The sequence below is a fragment of the Chaetomium strumarium genome, assembly GCF_033439665.1.
Source record: "Chaetomium strumarium strain CBS 333.67 chromosome Unknown B0T15scaffold_1, whole genome shotgun sequence".
In the NCBI taxonomy this organism is placed as follows: Eukaryota; Fungi; Ascomycota; class Sordariomycetes; order Sordariales; family Chaetomiaceae; genus Chaetomium; species Chaetomium strumarium.
In genome coordinates, this window is record NW_026944429.1 from 5,553,953 (window position 1) to 5,570,095 (window position 16,143).

Genomic DNA, 16,143 nt, shown 5'->3' on the forward strand with positions numbered 1-16,143 from the left:
CGAGTCAAGAATGGGACCTCAGAAGACTCAGATCCAAGTGGATTGAGGAGCACTCAGTCATCTCCGGTTAAGTCGATAACTACCGGTGCCGTCTGCCTGACACCTCGCGAAGGAGTTGCTTGAGAAGTAATCTCCTTTTTGATCTTGGGATGACTACGTGGTGGCTGGGCCGAGTTGAGCCGGCTTGAGGAAATGGGGGCTAGCACAGTGCGCGACCCTGAAGGAGGTAGCACTGTCGCGGCTGCGGTGGGCCGCGACGATGGGGTCGACGGCCACCTCCGCGAAGCGCTACTTGACGCAAGTTGTCCGCCAACCACATTTGCTGAGCGCTGAAAAGGTGTCGATTGGGACTGCAGTGGCGCTCGACGAGGCAAGGATTGTGGAATAGAAGGCAGACGACCGCCGTACCGGTTGGGAATTGTTGGTGAAGATGCTCCTGGAGCGGCCGTAGGCCGCAAATTGGCGGCCTTGACACTGTAATACTGTCTCGACCTGTCCGACAGCTCCTTCCATCGCTGTGCCAACTCAGGTGTCGTGAACGTAGGCAGCCTTAGGTCGTACCGGCGTTCCTGAAGCTCAGCAGCGAATAGAGTGTATCCATTTAGGCCCGCCGGGTGCGACGCAGCGCGGTTGATGGTCGACATTTTAAAGCGTTCCAGGCTCGACGCATGACTGCCTCCCGAAGGTTTAGACGCAACGTAGGACGGGGACTTCGGTGGCGTGGAGAACGGCGCTTCAGCTGCGTCAAGGCGCGGCGTCTCTTTGCCCGACATCATCAGGCTTTCAACGGGAACAGGACTGCTTTGTTCAAACTCCTGGTCCGGCTGGAAGTCAAAGATGGCCAAGTAATCATCCCCAACGATAGTGCGCAATGCTAGCCTCCACTTCAGCTTGGCTAGTTCGCCGTTTGCCTTGGCCATCCTGTCCTCCCAAATCTGCCGACTTTGCTCATCGGCTTCCTCGCACTTCCGGACGATCATCACCCCGTTCTCCATGGTAAAACGGCAACGGTGGCTTTTGTAGCCGTACGGCACCAAGCGTCTCTTGATATAAGAGACATCCGCCGGTATAGTGGAGGTGAAGCTGGCAGCAGTGGCGCTACTCTTCAGGAAGCAGTTGAACAGGTGGCAAATCCTGCACAAGCAGAAGACCTTGCGGAACTTAGGGTCCCATTTGACGGACGGCGCCGAGCCCACACAGCGAGCAAGGTAAGCCTCGAGGATTGCGGCAAAGAGATGTCGGTAGCGAGCCGTGGGCAGCGGAACGCCACGTTTCTCGTGGGTGGCCCAAAAAGGGTATCCAAAGAGATGGGAAGTCCTCGGGCTTATGAGGGCGGCATCGCCGGCGATTTTGAAGGCGAGGTATGCCACGACGCTGTGCGTGCCGCGTGCAAGGAGCTCAGGGATTAGCGAAGCAAGTTGAAGACCATCGATCGCCCCAGACGAGCTCCTGTTCGAAGATACTGAGGAGCATTCACAAATGCGCCCTAGACGCAAATCCAAGATTTCGGCCCCCCTTCGAAAGAGTTTCGATACAGCAAGCGCATCGGTGACAGTCCTTGCCAGCCGCTCGACAAGGCCTGCGGGAGGTGCTATGGAAGTATGGTCCACGCGCGGCTCGAGGAGCCTACTCAGGGCACCAAGCCAGAACGATGCACATGCCGCATTGTTCTCCGCGAGCTGTGGAAGCCTGCATAGTAGCCCGTACTGACTTAGTGGCGGCGAAGACGGGAAGGACAGGGGGATGGACAATTACCTTGATTGCCACCTCCTCGGGGCCTAGCACTGTGTGGACGAGGTCAACGAAATTGTAGCCAGCATGAGAACACGCCCCATCCAGGTTCAGGTCGTCCAACAACCCTAAAAGCAACAGCCGTAGCAGCTGTTCACCCGTAGCGTTTAGTGATCGAAGAGGGAGAAGTAGGCAGGCGATGAGGATTCTCTCGGAGCAGGTCGTTGAGGTGAGGGCGGCAGCCAGCAAGCTCCAACACCGTTAGCGAGAGCCGGCCCCAGAACGACAGGAGCGGGTGCATACTTTTTCTTGATCTCCACGAGGCCGAGGCGCCCGGAGCGCACCTCTTGAACCACCCAGATGAAGAAGGCGAACGGCGGCGACGGGCCGAGGCGGCCAGCGGCCAGCCCAAGGAAGGGCCAATCTTGGGTATGAACCACGGCCTTTAGCAGCTTCTCAGTCACGTCCCGCGGAAGGAATGAAAGCCCCTTTGCCCCACCTAGCTGCCACAGCGTAGCACAGAACTCTTTGAAGATGGGAAGCATGCGGTCGGAGTTACCGGCCACCGCCATTTGAGCGCTGAAATACTCCACAAGCCCCTGTATGCCCGGGACTTTAAGGGGGTAACAGTTGGACGAGGCAGCGAGAGCGTCAGCGCACTCCATCAGAAAGTCCACCACGCTGTCTCGTGGAACTAACAGTACCGCCTAAACACAGACAGTTCATGAGCTGGCATCCATCCGATGCCGGTTTCCAACAGGGTATACGGCTTACCATCTCCCAATCCCATCCACATCCCACTTCATAGCCAGGAGCACGAGCCGTTAGTGAAGGAGCTCCGCTTGCACCCAATTCTGGTCATCCACCGGGATATCCGAAGCTAGCTCGCGTCCCTGTAGGTCAATAAGGCTCCGGGCCAGAAAGCTCCGAACCGAGTCGATCGTGTCCTCCCTCTCCAGCACGGCAATGAATATTTCAAGAGGGACGTCTCCCGTCAGCTCGCCGAGCATGTCGACAACGGCGCGATCGCGTCCCACGAATGCCGGCGGCTTGTAACTGTTGGTTGCTGGGTCATAGGCACGGCTGTATCTGTTATCGAGTCGGTAATAAAGATGGTTCGTATCCCGCAGCGGCTTGCGCTGTTCCACCCACTGCCGTAGCGCATCGCGAAGCGCCTTCTCAGTGTCCCCGTCCCGGCCCTCGAGCGGTTGGTGAAGACTGTTCAATTCGATGCAGATGTCTCGTTTGAGGTCCCTGAAGCCGTCCTCTTGCAGTTGCGCAAACAACCCCAGCGGGCGCCGACGTCGCGAAGCGGCTTCGCTGTCCCGGTCATTGGCGGCTGCTGCAACGCCGCGGCGCGGCTCCAAGACCTTGCAGCCGTCCGGCTCGGCGTCACTGCTTATGACAATGACATCGGCCACCCGCCTCCGCTTTGATGGCGTCGGCGCCGTCACGGTACTAGTACTAGTATTTTGCAAGTGCGTGAGCGCGTGAGTCCTCTTTCCCCGGCGCGACATTTGTGCGAGACGGATGTCAAAATTTAGGACGAAGACGCGACGCGTCTGCACCGGGGGCCGGAACACCCCAGGACCCCACGCCCCACAGATTCATCTGGCCCATATGGTTTCGTACGTAATGTTCGTATCCCTCACGTACTACATACAAGTACGTACCTTATTGATTCAGGTTTCATTGTTGCTCCTCTCGATACAGCTCATTCCATCGCGTGCTTTTGATGCTCGTCATCAGCTTCGGTTGAGTGATCATGAATGCAGAACCCGTGCCATGGACATAGCAATGCAACGAACCGAGAACCTGCAAAGTCACGCTAGGCTATAAACCGTGCTCATAAACTCTGATAATTCCATTATCGAGGCGATATGGTCTGTGCAGACCTCAGCGGGTGAATCTTTGTACCGGGTGTTGCATCTACGGATCACAGTAGTACTACGGAGTTGTAGGATTCAACCAAAGTGACCAGCCCGGTTTGCGCCGGCTGCGCATCAACAACTTGAACGATATATTCCACTGCCCGTGACCGTGACACTTGTTTGCAGTTGATAGTTATCCTAGGAGCGTAATACAGCACCTTTTTCCCCAGCCACGGGATGCAGAGCAGTTTTGAGGCCGCTCTCAGGTTCCTCGGCTAACCAAGCAACGGCTTACGATCTCACACAAACATGATCGGTTCACACTCCCAAGCCGGCCACGGACGCCACAAGGGAAGCTGTTTCGAATTCGACAGTACTACGCCGCTGGCCTTCGAAAGCACCGTGGCCGCCCGGACCTGGCCCCCTCAGTCCCGGACGTTCCTCGACGACTATGTAAGTGGAGGCGGTGGATGCCCGTGTGCTGCAGGGCGCCGCTGTGGCGGATGTAGTGGTGGTCTAGGAGGTCGTCGTATAGGCTGTTTACGATGGGGAACGTAGCTGACTGCTGTCAGACATTATACAACACCACCCGCCACAGTGTACTCCCCGTCGTGGCGGTTGTTGGCACGGAGGACACTGGTGCTAGACACCGTGTAGTCGATGGTCGATGAGTCTTCCTGATCCCCATTGCGGGCCCGGTATTCAGCTTCACCTAACCCGCGCCCGGCCTTTGGTGTCCTCCGTGCATCGATGTGGGCGGCGCCCAATACCGAGCCTTTTGCCTGGCAATTTGGGTGAGCCATCTGCAAGACCTCTAGTACCCGACTCTCCGAAGCACAGAGTCCCTGAAGATTGAATTCAGGTACCTGTACTTACTGCGTACCTCCCGGATTTACTTGCCTGAGGTCGTATACCACCAAGCATTACTCATCTACTAGTACTTACTACTAGTACTACCTAGTATAGTACGAGACAGAGACTGCCATAACTGCGGTTACGATCTCTCGCCCTCGCAGTCTATATACGAGTTCCGGGACGCTCACAGTAGCAAGGCCAGGTGCTGATTGCATATTCTAGCAGCCAAGTTCAACTGTCAAGTGTCGATTGAGCGGTGCATTGAGATGTCTTCGTCGCTGTGGCGTACTAGTATGTGACGGTGAGAAATTCTGTCTTGATGCTGTCACTGCGTAACCCAACATCGTATTAAGTGTTCTCAGGCAAAGGTCGATCAAGGGGATATGTCTTGGACTTCTTAGTACCATGCCGCAGACAACTATAGGGAGTCGTTACTAGTATGGACGATCGCTATGCGTCTGGGTATCTTTCCGAGCAGTTAGTATCATGATACACAGTAGGTACGGCAAGGTACCTTATTGGCCTACTTACTGTTTTTGGTTTCCGCACTCGACCTCTCATCACCGCTCAACTCCAGTACCAAGGCTTCACACACCTTTTCTTCTGTCAGGGCCTTTCAATCCGCCTCCAGCATGCTCGCTCCATACCACTACTTTGGTATCTACCATTGTCACTGAATCCGTAATACTACCTTATTTACTTATACACTTACACACCACTCCGACAACTCGGTGGACAGCGGCACCGAAGGTGAAAAGACTCAATCTCTAACTCTTCAGCCCCGTAGGTTAGTTCATGATAGTAGAGTATATGTACGGTAGCTAGCCTAACAGTAGCTATGGTACTACCTAGGACCACCACCACTTCACGTATGCCTCAGTAAGGTACTCATCAGGTCTAGGCTAATAATAAGTCGTAGGTGCCAATGCTTCCACGCGCAACTTTGCAAATTATCCTCAGGCATCAGCGGCATGCTTCTGGATGACGCTGATTTCAGGGTTTGTGGTTACGCATGCCAACATGCTGTGAGGACCAGCCTGGGAAGCAGCTAATTACCTACTAGTACCTTCATGAGATGTCGTTCGATGGCTCGCGAACTAGGAAAACCCTCACGCGACAACATCGTGGGTTTTCCTACCCGGGTTTGGCTGCCAAGCCATTTATTTATCCACCCGCCAAGCTAGCGGTGCCAAAGATCGGGGATCGGGAATGGCTTTCGCCACGTTTCCGCGCCTTGCATGGATTTCTTGGTCTACGGATATACGGCAATCGACCACCGACAAGCTACTATGTTAGTATGTAATGTAGGAGTGCTTTGCCGCTCGAGATGCGACAATGCACTAGGTAGGTAGGCAGGCTCTCGGTAAGCGTCAGCCCTGCGGCGCAGGTGACGGATACTTCACATTGGCTGGTGATGTTCCGTTTCAGCAAACCCGGGAGGCATCACGGCCATCGATACGCGTATCGCTGGGTGCACAAAACTGAATCTCGCAGAGCGGGGTTTCAAGGTCCCGAACTGCCGCTTCAAACCATCGCACTAGGTGCACGCACAAAATCAATGACGTGGGTGCCGGGAGTTACAGCGCACGCGAGCTGGTATGGTACTGCATACGTTGTCTCCATTGTCCGAAATTTCGGTTTTCCGCTCCCTTCGATTGATCATGGCACCGTAACCTTGAAAGAGATCGAACTCGGACTTCCTTGCAAGGCCGGTTCGGGCACTCGGGGAACCAAATGCGCCGACTGGGCAGCGCTCAGTTCTATTGATGATGTCTCGGAGTCAGCTGAAGAACTGAACACCGCACCTCGGACTGCGTGTGTCGCACAGGGCGGCTCCGCCGTTTCCATGCGATCGCATTTAGAAACTGACCGTTACTGTAGGCAGACAGTGCAAACAACGCAAGGAGGCGGCAACATCTCAGCATCCATCAGCTGCTGTGCCCCCATGACCAAGGCAGACATAGTCAAACGGGCAGGATTGAAAAAGCCCAACACTACCTTACGCAGTACTTATAGTAATACTGTAATGAAAGGCAGGATCACCGGCTTCGGCACAGCAGCGCAGCAGCAAGACAAAGCAAATCCTTTTGGTGACGGCCAAGCGAGATTCTGGAGCAATTACGTCATTCGCACATTGGGTGGAGTACTAGTATGTACTAGAGGTACATAACAGCCATATCATACCGGCCCCGCGTATTCCGCGATAAATTGAAGGTATTGGACTTCTTATCTTACCGTGAACCTCAAAGGGTGAGATCCGTGTGATACACTAGGTACGGTACTATACGCTGTGTGCCAGGCTCGCAGGAAACAACGGAACGTTTGTTACTGTCTGGGCCGTGTCCAAGTCCGAAAATTACCATTTCGAGATGCAGCGGGGCCTCGAAAGCACTGAAAGTCTGAAACGCCACTCGTAGGCGAATTCTGTTCTGTTCGTGCCTCCGACTTATCCGAGAGCAGTCGTGGAGAGCGACGACGGCATTGGCCGCATGCAGGGTTGCGATGCTTTCCTGGGCATTGCCAAGAGGAAAGAATGTTACGCAGAACCTCTTCGCGCTCCGTTTGCATTGAGACAGTGGCCATGGATTGGTTACCGGGCTTTTTCGGCGCGTTAACGGACCGTCCGGAGTCGACAAACAGGCATGGCCTGTTCCAAGTTTCTTTGAATCGGCACGCCGCAGATGGCTAGAGGTACAGTACGTATGAGCTGGTGGGGACGGGTTGTGGGCGGCGGGTCGCCAACAATGATAGTCGGTTGTGGAACTTGAAATGCCATGCGACTCTGATCAGGGATTTTGGAAGGAGGGACCTACTCGGGACATGTGCCCTTTCCCGGGCCGTTCTGGCTGATAACTTAATCCCAACTGTGCTCCCAACGAACCCCGTGCGACCCCGTTGATTGATCTTTCTCGATGCCCCTTCCTCCCCTCTCGACATCAACCTTCCTCACTTGCTCGTTCCGCCTCACACACGCAAGGCGAATTAGTTCGCCTCTGCGTATCAACGCAACCCCTTCCCAAACATGGCGATAGGCGCCGTTTTGGAGCCACTGGTTGTGGTGAGCTTGCTTGCCTTTGGCACAATCGTCAACCGCAACAAAAGTAATTCTTCCTGGTCCCCCTTCTCCGCCAAACGACCGGAGCCGTGGCGGCACATCAAATACAGCTCAGACTCGGATGAGGAGGATGTCGAAGCTAGCAGAAGGAGAGAGGACGAAATCACCCTTCTACCACCAACTTTAAGCCGGTCTAGTAGCAGTTCGGACACGACGTTGGCAGAGGATGGTTTCGACAAGACAACCCCGCCATGGCGGCCACGGAAACTCAGGTTCATGGGTTGGGAGAAGGAGGTGACGACTCCGAACACCGAAGTCTTCAGGACTCGTTTCCTCAGCCGAGTACTCCAGCGGTTCCCGTTCCTCGTGGAGGTCTGGTATTGGGCTCTCATCTACTGGGTAAGTAGTGAATGAGCTCGTTCATTGCCGAATTTGCCGCCGAACCCAGAGAATGCTTATACTCTCCCAGGTCTACCAGCTCGGGCGCGCCTTTACCGCCGTGACGCTACAGGAGTCCACCGTCCACACTGCGCGGGAGCATGCACTCCAGGTCATCCATGTCGAGCAACGCCTTGGGATTTTCATCGAGCCCGCTGTGCAGCGATGGTTCCTTCAGAGTCCGACGCTCATGCGGTGGACAAACAGGGTCTACTCATTCATCCACATCCCCGGTACCATCCTTTTCCTCATCGTCCTGTACCACTTTACGACGGCGCGGCCGAGGCGAACGTTGCAGAAAGAGCAGGGTGACCGGGCGCAGCTGGGCGACAACTGGAGAGAGCTCGCGCCGCAGTTTGGACCGGCCGTGTACGAGAGGAGGAGGAGAACCATGGCCATGTGCAATCTCTTGGCCTTCATCGTATTCACCTTCTGGCCGTGTATGCCGCCGAGGCTGCTGAGCGACCCCACCTACACCGGGGAGTACGCGAAGGAGGCGAAGAGCTTCGGGTTCGTCGATACCGTCCACGGGGCAGACGGAGATAGTAGTGTCTGGACGACCAACCGATTTTGCAATCAATATGGTCAGTGCTGCTTACTGCAGAGCGCTTCGAAAGCCGCGAATGGCGATATACTGACTGTCCATAGCTGCTATGCCATCTCTTCACTTCGGCTATTCCTTCCTCATCGGCCTCACCATCGCCACGGTACCCCTGAGGAAGCGAGGCCGGTTCGGCTGGAGACGCCTTGCGATCGTCGGCATTGGCATGATTTACCCAGCCGTCATCCTTGCGGCAATCGTTGCCACTGCCAATCATTTCGTCCTGGATGCAGTCGCTGGAGCGTGCGCATGCCTTCTAGCGTGGCATTTCAATGGATTTCTGCTGAACTTGCTGCCGCTGGAGGATTACTTCCTTGCGTTGGTGAGGATTCACAAGCCTTGACCAAAGCAATGATCAACCTCGAGCTGTTGGTCTGTCTGGACCTGCCGGCAAACCCTTTCAACCCCCAACGGCGCAACCTGAGGACATGGAGTCTTGAGGTTCTGAAGATATGTTACATAGGGCACCAAGGACACTGGCTCCATGTGCATAACCGTTTCTGGGATGATGGTTCGAGTTGTTGGGGCAGGATGGCATCAGTGGCAATAAAGCTTACTAGTATGGTGAATACTGCCAGGTTACTGTATAGCCTAGCATGTATTCCTCTTAATATACCCAGAGGCTTCCTAAGGTAGTGAGCTAATATGGGTCACTTTCTGAACTTGGCCTTGTATATCCCTGAACTGGTTGAAGCCCCTTTTCTGGCCATCACTGCGCTCTCGTTTATTACCCGCGTGGATTATAGCGCTTGATCCGCCTTCGTGTCTTTAGGTCCTTTCGAGAAACTCCATACGTTTAAAACTACTAGTAGCATACCTCCCTTACTAGTAATGCTCGGGTATCACTGTTTCTCTGTAGAGGTACCAACTTAACCCCTCATAGTGCCTCGGGTAGTATGCAAACAGCTTGAAGCATCTTAAAGCCCTCTCCTAGTACTCCAGCTGAGAATGGACACCATGACTCAAAGGCTTGAAGGCAATGCCAAGACAAGCTGCGTGGAAACATGGCGCTTCTTCCAGGGAGTGTTTTGCTCAGTTGTGCATTACTCTGACCTATCTCTGCTTGGACACGGAGAAGGTGGGGGAAGGTGCGCAAGGCGGGAGACTTGATTCGCCGCCGGCCGGTGCAAGCAATCACTGCCACCACCAAGATCACACCAACTAACCGCTTGTGGCCTACTAGTACAACTAATTAGAATGCTGTAGGGCTGAGAATGTGGGCAGGATTCCTTTTGGCCATAGCCAAGCTGGGCATTTCTGCAGTGAAATTCAATAAATTGATGACGCGCTTGGGGTCTTTGTCTTCCGGCTCTTTCTGGCACTCTGCGTAAGGTACGGAATACCCTCTTCAGTCAATGGAGCGTACAACCGACCGCATTGCATTCGTGCATCAGGTAGGGTGCTTTCTTTTCTTGATTGCCCTTGCTACTATAAGTGACTTACACTTACACATGCTGACAGCGATCGCCGATTCCATTACATCCAATTTCAAAGCTCGAGCTGCCCAATTCTTGCACCGACGAGCCATTGACAAATGAGGGTCCTCAAAATGGCTCTCCACGGGCATATCTGCGGCGTTTATTATGTCTCGCCATCGTCCAAGCGGATCTATCTCCCGCAGTTGGCGCTCACGGCCCATGCCACCATGGTCTTTCTGACCAGTCGAACGACGCTTACGCAGACGTTCGTCAACCCCGGATGGGAACCGATTGCGGAGCTGAGATATACCTTCCCGCTGTACGAGGGCGTGTCCGTTGTTGGCTTTGTCTGCACCATCAACGACGACCGTGTCATTCGGAGCGTGGTCAAGGAGCGCGGCGAAGCCCAGCAAACTTACAAGGCGGCTGTCGACCGCGGCGAGACTGCCGGGCTGCTGGAGCAGCTGCCCGAGGCCAGCGATGTCTTCACTGCCATGGTGGGCAACATCCCCGCCAATGCAACCGTGAAGGTCGAAGTCACGTATGTGGGCGAGTTGAAGCACGACGCAGAGGTGGATGGTATCCGCTTCACCCTCCCTACCCACATCGTGCCGCAATACGGGAGCTACCCCGGTCAGTTGCTGCAGTACCCGACGGTGGTCAGCGACAATCAGATCCGCATTGTCGTGGATGTCGAGATGCCGCAGGGCTCCAGTATCCAAACGGTCCAGTCTCCGTCGCACCCCATCTCGGTAACAATGGGCAACACTTCCACGGGGGCTGCCAGCGGCGCGGAGTGGGACCTGCGGAAGGCTTTGGCGACCTTGGCCTTGCCCACGACTGAGCTGGGAGACGACTTTGTCCTGCTGGTTGTGGCGGCCAATACGAAGCGGCCGGTCGCCGTGCTCGAGACGCATCCCACAATCCCCAACCACCGAGCATTGATGGTCACGCTTGTGCCACAGTTTTCTACTGCTCCCATGCGACCCGAGATCGTGTTCGTCTGCGATCGCTCCTATTCGATGGGCACCGGCAAGAAAATGGCCAACCTTAAGGCCGCCCTGAATCTCTTCCTCAAATCGATCCCGGTGGGCAGCAAGTTCAACATCTGCTCGTTCGGCGGCACCCACGAGTTCCTGTTCCCGTCCGGGTCGCAGACATATGATGCGTGGACTCTCGAGGAAGCCACCCGATACGGGGACGGGTTTGTCGCAAACCTTGGGGGCACAAATATCTACCATCCGATGGAGGAGGTCTTCAAGATGCGCCACGTCGACATGGACTTGGACGTGTTTCTGTTGACTGACGGCGAGATTTGGGACCTGCAGGGACTGTTCGACATGTTGAATCGGCGCGTTTCCGAGAGCCAGGGCCGCATCCGCGTCTTCACCCTAGGCATCGGCCGTGATGTCAGCCACGCGCTCATCGAAGGTGTTGCCGCCGCCGGCAATGGCTTCTCGCAAGCTGTCGGCGAGGATGAGAACATGAACACAAAGGTCATGCGAATGCTCAAGGCCGCCCTGACGCCCCACATCAGTGAATACGCCCTGGAGCTCAAGTACGGCAAGACTCTTATCGACGAGGGTTTGAGATCATTTCGGCCACGGATGCTTTGGCAGTCGACGTGCAAGAGCCAGACAAGAAGGGGAGAGAGGAGGCGGCAACCAGCAAACCCATTCCCCTATTCGACGAGTCGGTCGACCCAGATGTCGAGATGGCCGATCCTGATGCCGACATTTCCTCTGGCGGCAAATACTCGCACGTTCCGCCCGTCTCCGAGCCGAAGATCTTGCAGGCGCCGTTCCGCATCCCGCCGCTCTTTTCGTTCAATCGTACCAGCGTGTACCTGCTGCTATCCCCAGAAACGCCCCAGAAGCAGCTCACGTCTGTTGTTCTGCGCAGCATATCCCGCAACTTTAGGCCGTTGACACAAGAGATCCCCGTATCCCTCCGGGAGGATGGGGAGACGATCCATCAGCTCGCTGCCAGGAAGGCCGTGAAAGAGCTGGAACAGGGCCGCGGCTGGATCTACCACGCGAAGGATGCCAAGGACCCGGCCGCCCCTCTGCTCAACGACAAGTATCCCGGCCGCTTCAGCGACATGGTGGAGCGTGAGGCCGTCCGACTCGGCGTCACGTACCAGGTGGGCGGCAAGTGGTGCAGCTTTGTCGCGGTTGAAGGGGACCAAGAGCACCGGGACGCCGCGAGGGCAGTGGTGCATGAACAACATCGCAACAGAGGCATGGGTGCTGGCCTACTAGCTACTGCTAGTACCCGCAACGCCAAGTACTCCGTCACGGCCCGCGCCACTTCAGCTCCTGTTCCTCCTGCGCCGCGTGCCCTTCGCAGCTTGCACAGACTCACTGGGGGCAGAGGAACACGGCACAGAGGGTACTGGAACCGACCTTCCAACCCACCGGTCGACGACGCGGACCTTGCTCAGAAGTTCAACATGCTGGTGTCTCTCCAGACCTTCAACGGCGCCTGGCACTGGGAGGAGCGACTGCTCCTGCTGCTAGGCCTGGACGGGCAGCTGACGACGGCGCGGGCCGTGGGAGCAGACCTGGGCGAGCCGGGGGACCAGCTGGCCACTGCGCTTGTGCTGGCATTCTTCGGGGTGTGTCTCAAAGGCAGGGAGGAGGAGTGGGAGATGGTGGCGGCTAAGGCGTGGGAGTGGCTCACGGAAGTCTTCAAGAACGACGGGCCGTACACGTTGGAGCCGTACATGAAGGAGGTGATTGCGTTTCTGAGGATCGAGTACTTGAACAAGTCGCTCCTGGGGGAGGCTAATGCCCTGCTCGAGCAGGGTAATCCTAACGTCAATACCAGGTAGGGGTCGATGACGACTGGGCGAGATGGATACCGACCAGGTACCTACTAATAGTGTTGATCAATCATGGTTGTGTAGTCTCTGGTACTGGTTGTTGTGGATTATTCATTTCCCTTCAGCTCTGCCGTCGTTACACTGCGGGATGAGGTGAGCTTATCGTGGGCGGTACCGACAACTGTTGCCAAGCTGATCGTGTCCTATGGCTGCCCTTCAGACTCAAATATTTCTGTAGTGCATTACTCATCACCTCGCTTTCTGGGTGGTATCATATGCAGAGGCGGAATGGGGAATCATGCAGCCATTATAGCTGAAGGCTTAACTCGTGCGGTTTATGGTACAATACAATTACAAATAAGACCCTGCCCCTAACATGGCAGCACCTCACCTCAAGCTTTCTCGCGTCCTTGGATCCTGACAGCCGATAACACTCTGCCATATCATATCAACCAAAGCATGACCGCAACCAAATTCACCTCCCTTCTTCCCCTCCTGGCCGTCACCTTGTATGCCCTCCCCACCATTAGCGCATCCGGAACCCCGTCTTGGTTCGGACAGCACTGCCCGCCCCTCCCGCGCGGCGACATCATCGCGTCGGCCTACCAGCTCTACCCAGAAAACGCCGACTGGGACCCCGTCCTCTGCCGCGTCTGGCTGGGCGCCGTGTGGAACGCCACGGTCGTGCGCTACAACCCGTACGCCAACGCGGTCGAGGCCGTGCTCGAGTTCCCGGGCATCTCGCACACGGGCGCGCTGCACATCGGCGGCGTCGCGTGGGATCCGTACTACTACAACAAAGCGAAAGGGAAGAAGGAGGGAAAGGAGGAGGAGGAGGGGAAAAGTAGGCATGTCATCAGCATCCTGGCGAACTCGGCGCGCCCCTGGGCGACGGAAGGGCGCGACGTTACCGGGGAGAGGGGCCTGATCAAGTATGATGTCAGCGGAGGGGAGGTACTGTGGGAGGTCAATGTCACGGACGTGTCGAGGGACCTGTATGGCGGGTTCCAGGACATTGAGCACGACCGCTGGGGGAGGACATACATCGTGGGCACGTGGCCGGGCACCATTCTCCGGGTCGAGAGGGACGGGAGGGGCCTGCGGGAGTGGCTTGTGCCCGACCCGCTGCCCGAGACCCCGCAGAAGGGGTACAGTGGGCTGGCTGTGGTGAGGGAGACCGGCGGGGATACCATGTTGGCTGTGGATGGCGATGGGCGGTTGTATCGGTTTGATTTGGCCGAGGAGCAGGACCGGGGCACGCCTGTAAATGTGCCGATACGGCCCGAGGTGCTGTACAACGATACGGACGCCATCTACCTGCCGCCCATGTACGGCGGTAGAGTCCTGCTGGTCGCGAGTCTCTTCTCGGGCATCCAGGTGTTGCGGAGCAAGGACCGGTCGTGGAAAACAGCCGAGTACTTGGGGACGATTCCCATTCCGACGGGGCAGCTGTATGAGCGTGCGAACGTAGTTGTGGCCTCGGTACAGATGGGAAGCTCGTCCGTTTACATGGTCCTCGGCTGGAACGATCCCTTGGTGCCCGGCATCGTGCCCGGCAACAGGATGCAGTTCCCTTTTCCGGACATCACGGACAGGATTGAAGATCTACTGAGCAAGTGAAAAATGGGTCGGGTTGAGTGGATGGTTTGATAGAGAGGTGCGAAAATCCGGAGATGAACCAGTCGGGATTGCTTTGACTCGATGATACAATGCAGAATACCTACCTCTTCTTACCTTTGCTCGCAAGTCGGTTAAGTCAGTTGACCTTACCTTGCCCAAAGCCGAGCTTGATTCTGCTTTCGAGGCAAGCCTTTGCACTCTGTTAGCTTAAGCATCGTCTCCATTCCCGTTGATCTTTGTCTCTAGCAATCTGGAGCGGAATGAAGTCGGCGGATGCCAATCCTATGCGAAGTTTCCCTAGAAACAAAGAGCGATTCATCACACCCAGCCACCAAATACGGATAAAGGCGCAACAACAATCTCATTGCCAGACCTTCGAAGCGTTTCACTATCAGATTGCGAACCGCTTATTCCTGGCTGGAGCTCACCCATACCCGCCGTCGATCCGCTGTCGCCAGACCTGGATGCGGAGGGCGTTCCACCACTATCGGAACTTCCGCGTACTGAGGCCAGGATTGGCAAAAGAATGCGGGGGCGGCAAGAAAACGCTGAGCGACGAAGCTCAGGCACCCGACGCTCATTATCAACAAGGACGGGCAGTGCCGAGCGGCCAGTCAAGCGGCGGAAGGATAGCAACTACGAGGCCGCTAGTGAGGTTTACGATTATCCCCAGAATGTTGGGAACGCCGGGAACCAAAAAGCGAGAAATGAAGAGGTCGACATTGAAGGTTTCCTCTCCGTCGTACAGGATGAAGCCCAGGAGGCACGCGAGCGCATCGAGCTGAAAGCCTTCCTCGAGATCTGGATGTTCAGCCTGCGCAACCAGGCGCAATCAGGCGCAAACCTATTTCAACCTTGTCGACAATACACTCGGTTGGATCGGGAACCACGGGCCAAGAGCGAGCATCCAGGATTGGCACGAGCGGTTAAGCACCTGCCGCGAGAGTACCAATGAAGCCGACAGGATCTATCAGGCGCAGTGGCAGCGGCTTCTGGACGGCGCGGATCGTCAGTATCGCATACACCCAAGACGGCTATTACACAGCTTTGGCTGGGAAGACGATAACGCGGCGATGCTCCCCGAAGATCCGGTCACCAAGCGTCCTAAGTAACGACAACAAGCTTCCCACGCAGCGCAGGGTAATCTCTTAATCATGTGCTCAACATTCCATTTAGACGAGAGATATTCCATGACCCGCCTAGGTGGAAGAGGAATGAACGAGAGCTAAAAGTACTCGAGTCAGATGGCGTTTGCATTTTGACTCCAGACAGACCGGAGAAAGCATAAATTAAAGACGGGATTTGGCAGAGGAAGACTATAAGGGGCGCTGAGCGATACGCTGGGTAGAGGAAGCGCCCTATAAACAGTGCCGGATGGAGTCGGAGAATGACAGCCATGGCGAACCTGAACATCAAGATCATGGATGATGAAGTCGGACGTGCCACAGTCACGGTGGGCTGGATGGAAATCGACTCGGGAGAACGGCAGGTGCAACCTAGGTACTCTTGTCGTCGCAGGCAACAACAACCTGACTCTCAGTAGTAATAATCTTCAATTCAACTTCCGACGAGTCAATGACAACCTGCAACTTTACACGAAAATATGCGACCTGGTGTTTCGAAATCCCATGCGATTACAGCCTGGTGTGGCCAACAAGTTCCCGAATTGGATGCATCAAAGATCCATGACCTCTCTACTGATCTTTGACAGTTACGGTTCTTACCCGATT

The 16,143-nt window shown here is 55.7% G+C and overlaps 5 protein-coding genes across 5 annotated transcripts; 3 read left to right on the forward strand and 2 right to left on the reverse strand.

The window, feature by feature from the left end:
* Positions 1–53: 53 nt before the first annotated feature.
* B0T15DRAFT_507656 (uncharacterized protein) lies at positions 54–3,424 on the reverse strand (the record flags this gene model as incomplete). The annotated part of the gene is made up of 5 exons (XM_062867660.1): positions 54–1,679; positions 1,756–1,981; positions 2,035–2,438; positions 2,580–3,195; positions 3,405–3,424. 5 exons carry the CDS (start codon positions 3,422–3,424, stop codon positions 54–56), a joined length of 2,892 nt encoding a protein of 963 aa, XP_062726840.1.
* Positions 3,425–7,087: 3,663 nt separating this feature from the next.
* On the forward strand, positions 7,088–9,343 carry B0T15DRAFT_520283 (PAP2 superfamily-domain-containing protein). Its single transcript, XM_062868488.1, has 3 exons — positions 7,088–7,911; positions 7,982–8,534; positions 8,599–9,343. The coding sequence occupies exons 1-3, from the start codon at positions 7,480–7,482 to the stop codon at positions 8,892–8,894; spliced, it is 1,281 nt and encodes a 426-aa protein (XP_062726841.1). The 5' UTR covers positions 7,088–7,479; the 3' UTR covers positions 8,895–9,343.
* A 409-nt stretch (positions 9,344–9,752) lies between these two features.
* On the forward strand, positions 9,753–13,080 carry B0T15DRAFT_520285 (uncharacterized protein). Its single transcript, XM_062868489.1, has 3 exons — positions 9,753–9,945; positions 10,013–11,553; positions 11,589–13,080. The coding sequence occupies exons 2-3, from the start codon at positions 10,101–10,103 to the stop codon at positions 12,800–12,802; spliced, it is 2,667 nt and encodes an 888-aa protein (XP_062726842.1). The 5' UTR covers positions 9,753–9,945; positions 10,013–10,100; the 3' UTR covers positions 12,803–13,080.
* B0T15DRAFT_520288 (uncharacterized protein) lies at positions 13,078–14,621 on the forward strand. The gene has a single exon (XM_062868490.1). The coding sequence runs from the start codon at positions 13,253–13,255 to the stop codon at positions 14,411–14,413; it is 1,161 nt and encodes a 386-aa protein (XP_062726843.1). The 5' UTR covers positions 13,078–13,252; the 3' UTR covers positions 14,414–14,621.
* Positions 14,622–15,446: 825 nt separating this feature from the next.
* Positions 15,447–15,850, reverse strand: B0T15DRAFT_520289 (uncharacterized protein). The gene has a single exon (XM_062868491.1). The coding sequence runs from the start codon at positions 15,833–15,835 to the stop codon at positions 15,566–15,568; it is 270 nt and encodes an 89-aa protein (XP_062726844.1). The 5' UTR covers positions 15,836–15,850; the 3' UTR covers positions 15,447–15,565.
* Positions 15,851–16,143: the final 293 nt, after the last annotated feature.

What these genes read in the sequence shown, in the direction of transcription:
- B0T15DRAFT_520285 (XM_062868489.1), top strand. Translation starts at nt 10,101, where the DNA reads ATGGCTCTCCACGGGCATATCTGCGGCGTTTATTATGTCTCGCCATCG. An exon ending in CAAGACTCTTATCGACGAGG is followed by an intron (nt 11,554 to 11,588) that starts GTTTGAGATCAT and finishes ATGCTTTGGCAG; the next exon opens with TCGACGTGCAAGAGCCAGAC.
- B0T15DRAFT_520283 (XM_062868488.1), top strand. Translation starts at nt 7,480, where the DNA reads ATGGCGATAGGCGCCGTTTTGGAGCCACTGGTTGTGGTGAGCTTGCTT. An exon ending in ATTGGGCTCTCATCTACTGG is followed by an intron (nt 7,912 to 7,981) that starts GTAAGTAGTGAA and finishes ATACTCTCCCAG; the next exon opens with GTCTACCAGCTCGGGCGCGC. An exon ending in CCGATTTTGCAATCAATATG is followed by an intron (nt 8,535 to 8,598) that starts GTCAGTGCTGCT and finishes GACTGTCCATAG; the next exon opens with CTGCTATGCCATCTCTTCAC.
- B0T15DRAFT_520288 (XM_062868490.1), top strand. Translation starts at nt 13,253, where the DNA reads ATGACCGCAACCAAATTCACCTCCCTTCTTCCCCTCCTGGCCGTCACC.
- B0T15DRAFT_520289 (XM_062868491.1), bottom strand. Translation starts at nt 15,835, where the DNA reads ATGATCTTGATGTTCAGGTTCGCCATGGCTGTCATTCTCCGACTCCAT.